The 6,566-nt window shown below is 30.9% G+C and overlaps 1 protein-coding gene across 2 annotated transcripts; it reads right to left on the minus strand.

Annotated features, from left to right (window-relative positions):
* Nucleotides 1-1,694: 1,694 nt before the first annotated feature.
* On the minus strand, nt 1,695-4,174 carry LOC112766092 (uncharacterized). 2 transcript variants are annotated; one of them, XM_072222099.1, is made up of 7 exons: nt 3,968-4,174; nt 3,037-3,313; nt 2,795-2,933; nt 2,570-2,668; nt 2,418-2,488; nt 2,080-2,178; nt 1,695-2,006 (listed from the first exon to the last, which is right to left on the minus strand). In XM_072222099.1, exons 2-7 carry the CDS (start codon nt 3,295-3,297, stop codon nt 1,908-1,910), a joined length of 768 nt encoding a protein of 255 aa, XP_072078200.1. In that variant the 5' UTR covers nt 3,298-3,313; nt 3,968-4,174; the 3' UTR covers nt 1,695-1,907. The 2 variants fall into 2 exon arrangements, with proteins under 2 accessions (XP_072078200.1, XP_025667733.1); XM_025811948.2 differs by having other exon boundaries at nt 2,570-2,933.
* Nucleotides 4,175-6,566: the final 2,392 nt, after the last annotated feature.

Genomic DNA, 6,566 nt, shown 5'->3' on the forward strand with positions numbered 1-6,566 from the left:
AATAACGATGCCCATGGTAATATAACGATGCTCATGGTAATATGTAACACATGGATGCTATTTATGATGTAACTGTGATAGAGTGGTAAGGTGACAAGGTTTTTTTCAATACGTTAAAATTCAATTTTTAAAACACTTCATTAAAAATATATATTTAAATATTTTTATCGTATTTTAAAATAATGTAAAAATATTAATAAATAAAAAATTTTATTTATTTATTTATAAAAAAATCCAGTCAATAATCTATGACTATTACTTAATATTCACATAAATTTTGTTCAACTCTTCTTGACATCATATTTTCTTTTTTTTTTGGTGATACTCAGTTACCATTCATTTCTTCCTTATTTCATACCATCTCTGCTAAACTGAAAGTTTACCTTGGATATACAATAAAAGAAATCTCGCAGAAATACAACACTGCAAAAACATAATAATACTTGAATTATTCACCTCTTAATAATTCACATACCATAACAAACTAATTAAACTTGATTAATTTGGGTAATGATAAAAAAATACTGATTAATTTTCATGCCAAACACAGAAAATGAAACGCTTGCAACTCCATAAGAGTTACATCATAACAGTGTTCATGTGCTATTACCATGCATGCCTCTCCATGTCATAAAGACATCATCATCACATGCTGATTTTTGATATAGTACTTAATTGATAGCACACAAACTCTTTTAAATATATACATTATTTTTAAGTAGGTATTCACATACATATTAAAATTGTACATAAAACACACACAAAAAAGAACACACTATCTTTGGTAAAAAAAAAAAATGAGTATGGCATAGTCTCCCCATACTCATTTAAGAGGTAGTCTCCTAACTTAGGTTAATTTTGTGTTTTTAGTTTTGACTAATTTACAATAATAAAAGGAGTGAAAATTTGTAACTTTCTATTGCTTTAAAAGCTCTTAGATAAAGAAAAACTCAAGAAAATTAATAGATAATAGAATCTAAATATAAATAATTTAAAATAATAAAATTATATTAAAAAAATATAAGTATATGATCATACTTAAGTTAATTTACTTCCAACCAATACTGATAGAATTAGCACTATTTAAAATCAAGTTTGTAACTAGAGACTCGGATGATGTTTCTATAATTTTACTTAGATACATAATTGAATGAAAAACTTTTTTTTTAATATTATGCTTTTTCTAGATATATTAGAAGCATTATTCATTCTAAGTCTCATAGTACTCAATTGATACCATACAAACTTTTTTAAACATATGCATTACTTTTAGATAAGCATTCACATGCATATTAAAATTTTACATAAAATATAAAAAAACACTCATTATTAAAAAATAGAAAAAAAAAACAAAACAAAATAAAAAAAATCACATGATTTCTTCTTTCTTATTCTATATTTATGTACAATTGGGAAATATGTATGAGAACGAGTAATTATTTTTAAATTATGTTAATTTTGTGTTTTTTTTGTTTTGATTAGTTGTAATAATGAAAGAGTGAAAATTAGTAACTTTCTACTCGTGATAAAGATAAATTCTAAGAAAATGAACAGAAAATAGAATCTAAATATGAATAATTCAAAAAGATAAAATCATATTAAAAGAATATGAGTGTACAACAATATTTAAGTTACTTTAATTCAATCCAATTTTGATAGAACTAGCACTATCTAGAATCAATTCGACAAACAAAGACTCAAACCGTGATTCTGATAATTTTACTTAGATACATAATTGAATGGACATTCTTGTCTTTTCTGATATATACAAATATTTATAGGTATTGAGGATGCAGTCAGAGAGTATAAAGTATGAAAACACATCTTAATAGAGCTACGTCATCTCAAAATTTATCCTAATAGTCATCCAAAAAAAAAAATGTAATAATTCAGTTGATGCCTCATCACTATTGAGTTTTGTCCTGTTGTAATTTCTCAAGCAAGATCTCCTTTTCATCTTGTTCAAGAGAATTGAACATGAAAACAGACTTGTCGCCAATATCATCCTTCACGTAAATGCCAGCAATCAGGTATGAACTTATATTTAAGTACTCAGAGAGTAAATAATGCTAAATATACCTTAATTGGCTGAGTGAACTTCCTTCCCGCAAATATCACGAAAAGCGTCATCCATGAAGTAAGTAGAAATAATTTAGGTCCATCATCCATCAAACCAGAAAAAATAAATAACGTGTAATCATTCCCATGTCAAATAGACTAAGGAAAGAAAGAAAGATGCAATGGAATAATCAAGCTTCCACTAAAGCATAATTTATCTAGGATTGATATAAAACTAAAAAAAAAGTTAGTGAATACAATATTTTTTTAATTCATAAAACCATGATCAGTTAAAAAAGAACATGATTATGGACTTAATGTATAATAAATTACTATATAGATGATTAAAAAAAGAATACCAAATGACCGAGAAGAAGAATAGGAATAACAAAAGTGAGTACTCCTGCTTCTAACTTGCCATAGCACAATCCTGTTTAGAGAATACAAAAGTTTAAAAAAGATAAATTTCTTCAAATTAATATTCAATGCAAAAGAACAAATATAGCAAGACCTTCCTTGAAGACCAACCCTGTCATCGCAGCAAAAAGTGGACCAACAAGCCAAACAGCAGATGGGTTTTCCAAAACATACTGTGTCAGACTCTCATGAGCTGGTTGTGCAAAGTTGATGTAAGCAGTAGCTGATCCAATAACGCCAAGCACCCACAATGTTTGCAGGATGCGCTTGATCTCAGAGACATAGATGTGAATCAAAAGTAATGATAAACCCAACCCACCTGAGCCAATAACATAAAAAGCATCCAGGTTCTGCTTGAGTACAGCACTTAGTGATGAGCTATCCGGAAAAAAGGCAGCGGATGCCGCGATCACAAATGATGCCGCAGCTGTCACCAGTCCTGATCTGTACAAAATTACCTGCCATACATGGCATAAGCGAAACACAATGCTTTAAGCTGTAAATTACAATGGAGTTAGCCTAGCTAATCTGCACTGAATTTGAATGGAGAAAGTGTAACACCTCGCGAACATCGGATGATTCAATAGTCCAGGGGCCATAAATACCCTCATAAACAACACTATTGTTATTGCCCAAGGAACCTTGGCGGCTTTCTCCCAAACCTGCACATCTTACTGACTTGGTTCTAATTCTGCTGGCTGATGCTCCATAAGAAGAAATTCGATCACCATATAATAACCTCGATCCACCACTGTCTACTTTGAATCGAGGACTAGGAGGCCGTATTGCTAGTGCCACCGTACTCAAACCTTGCAATGTCATCTTCTGATTTTGTTTGCTGGGAATTTCAAGTTTTCAACTTAGTAACAATGAGTTTTTACTGGTTACAATTAACTCAATTCAAAAAGGAGTGGCACCAATATGAAATTTACAAGCAAATATCCTTTAAAATTAAATTAAACTTAGAAGAGAAAACCAGTAATTGGGTAAATCTAAGTTTGGATATCAAGAAAGAACTCATGAAGGAACCAAGGATTCCAAGGTTTAGGGCTCAGGGTAAAGCCAGTAGCCACTCCCAAATGCTTAATATCAAATGTCAATAAGACAGTTCACATCAAAACACCAAACTACACCAAAACAAATGTTCATATCCAGACACAGTCAATTCAACGAGCAAACTTCCAGCCAACCAAAATTAGACCAAAGGAAATATAGAATTAGAAAAAGCAGCAACATTTGGCCCTTTCAACCTTGTAAGTTTTTAGCTTTGAAGTTAGCATAAACCGAAATATAGTCCTCTTTTTCTGGACAGACCACGATGTAAAACCAAAATATCTTTAAACACAGGAATAATTCATGACATTGAAATTTTATTGCCCACTACTGGTATATATATTCCAACCCAACCAATATAAAACATGCTAACCTTTCAGAGATAACATTGATCAAAGAGAAATATATATTCCACCAAAGCGTAGAAATTGGAAATTACCAGTGAGTCAGTGACGTGGCAGAGGGCGGAAGAGGGAGAGGGAGAGGGGGAGGAAGAGGAAGGCCACGCAACACGGAGGTGAGTGGTTGTGGTTAGCTTCAGTTTTGGGTTTAGCAATATGGAATCTAGCGTAATGAAGGGGAAAAAAGGAAGGAGCTGGCATTATAGGCTCAATCTAGATAATTTTAGAAAACACACTAAAACAAAACTAGCGGCTAGCTTTTTTATTTTATCGTTTTTTATCATAATAATAATATTATTAACAATTTAATTTCAATTCGTTATCATTATCTATGCAGAATAATTTAAATAGACATTCAACTGTATATAAAAATATGAAAATAATATAAATAATTTCATAATAAATTTTTAGTATATATATATATATCTATATATATGTTATTTTTATTTTTATTTTACATGAATACTATATGGATCAAATTTAACGCAAAAGTTTAAAGTTAATTTTTTTCTGAAGTAAATATATATTTTTGCCTAACTCTTAATTTCATTCCAATAAAATATAAAGAATAAAGCCATGTTGTTAGTATTTTTAAAAACTTGTTCTCTAATATAAAAAAGCGACAAATTATTTTTTTAATACAACATGTATATATACAAAAAAAATTCATATCCTTGGTAATTTTTAATATTCAAAATGACCCTTGAAATTTAACTTCAATTTAATTTAGTCTTTAAATTTTTAATTGATTTAAATTATACTCTAAAATTTTAACGCATACCTTAAATTGGTCATTCCATCACCGAAAAGCTGACATGGCACAATTAAACAACGCCGTTTTGCTATTTGTTTCAAAATAACGTCATTTAATTTTCTGTCTTCTTCTTCCTCCTCCTCCTCAAGTAGCCATGGCTTGGGTACTGCTTCGATCTTCAAAAACCTCAAGTATGGTCTTATCCTCAACTTTAGACTCATCTCTTCTTTTTTGTTCATTCTCCCTCCGTATAGCTGTTAAATCCATCACTCACACTCTCTCCTTTTTTCCATGGCTTTTCTCCAACCCAATTTTAGTGATCAAGTAATCATCATCACCTTCATCTACACACAAATGAGCAACTGCTTCATTCACAACAACAACCACAACCACAACTGCTTCTACTTCCCATAGTTGTCAGAACTGAACCGGTGATTGAACCGATCAAATTACTGGTTTACTAGTTTATTGGTTCAACCGATAAATCACTGATTGAACCGGTAAAACCGGTGCCACGTAAATAAAAAATATAAAATAGTTAAAAGCTTAAAATTAAAATTTAAAATACATATCTTCACTAACATTTTATGAAAGAATTAAGTCTCAAATTCTAAAAATAATCAATATAAAAAAACATATAATTTTTCAGTAATACTACAATAGTATCTTAATTTGACACAATAAAAGTAACAATTAATTCACAAATTCTATCATCTAACTATAATATCAGTAGATTTTAACATTAATATCAAAATAAATAACTTTAATCCCAATACTAGCATTGAAATAAATCAAGCTGATTAATAAAATTTTAATAAAATTTATATTTATATTAATAATGGTATATAATTAAAATATAATTAATTTGAAAAATAGAGAATACAAATTTAAATTAAATTAGATATTTATAAAATTATGTAATTGAATGTATACTATATAATTAATATTTGTCATTTATAATAGTAAGAAGCTTTATGGCTGAGTGGCAAGTGTGCATTGTTGCACCTTGAAAGTTTTGGGTTTAGGGTTTATGGCTAAGTGGCAAGTGTGCACTGTTGCACCTTGAAGGTTTTGAGTTCAAAACCTAGTGGAGACTTTTTGAATAATTTTTCAAACAGATCAGTTCGGTTAGACCGATTTGCACCGATTTTGACCGATTTGTTCCGGTTCTTACCAGTTCATAACGGTTTCCTTCCTTAAACGGTTCAAGAAATAAATCAGACCGGTTTAATATTCGATTCACCAATTTTTTATTAAATCGGCCAGTCTGGTTCGATTTTTACAACTATGCTACTTCCTCCATTTTATTTCAAAATGATTCTTAATTATTATTATTATTATTATTATTATTGAAAAAGAAAATACAAAATGGGGGATAGGATTCCAGTACAACACTATAACCTCAACTCACCCTCTTCCTTCACCGAGAGTCCCCTCCACGTTCTCAAAGCCGTCGACGCCAGAACCACTGCCCCCTCCCTCATTATTCCGGCCAAGACAAAATGGATAAAGAGAAAAAACAGGAAGATACCGTATAAAGAGAAGGAGGAGGAGAAGGAGGGGGCGACGAACGGTGCACATTGGTGCAGTGGCCAAGGTTGCACGAACAAAAAAGAGGCGGCAACGATTACGAATACGGCGGTGGTGGAAGGATGTTGTAGGAGCTTCTTGTTGGTTTGTTTGGATTTGGCACCATGGAAATTTTACACCCCTTCAATGATGAACGAACAGGAAATTGGGATTTTGAAAAACGACGTCGTTTTTCTTGTGCCACTGCTAATTGTCAACTAAATTTATCATGTCATTTTTTCGGTGACGGAAATCGACGGAAGGGTCAATTTGAGGCACGCGTTAAAATTTTATGGTACAATTTGGGTCAATTA

Source organism: Arachis hypogaea, chromosome 17 (assembly GCF_003086295.3).
Source record: "Arachis hypogaea cultivar Tifrunner chromosome 17, arahy.Tifrunner.gnm2.J5K5, whole genome shotgun sequence".
Classification (NCBI taxonomy): domain Eukaryota; kingdom Viridiplantae; phylum Streptophyta; class Magnoliopsida; order Fabales; family Fabaceae; genus Arachis; species Arachis hypogaea.

Coding starts and splice junctions, on each gene's coding strand:
- LOC112766092 (XM_025811948.2), bottom strand. CDS start 3,297: ATGACATTGCAAGGTTTGAGTACGGTGGCACTAGCAATACGGCCTCCT. Junction 2,934..3,036: donor AATCATCCGATGTTCGCGAG/GTGTTACACTTT, acceptor CATGTATGGCAG/GTAATTTTGTACAGATCAGG. Junction 2,007..2,079: donor AGTTCACTCAGCCAATTAAG/GTATATTTAGCA, acceptor ATTTACGTGAAG/GATGATATTGGCGACAAGTC.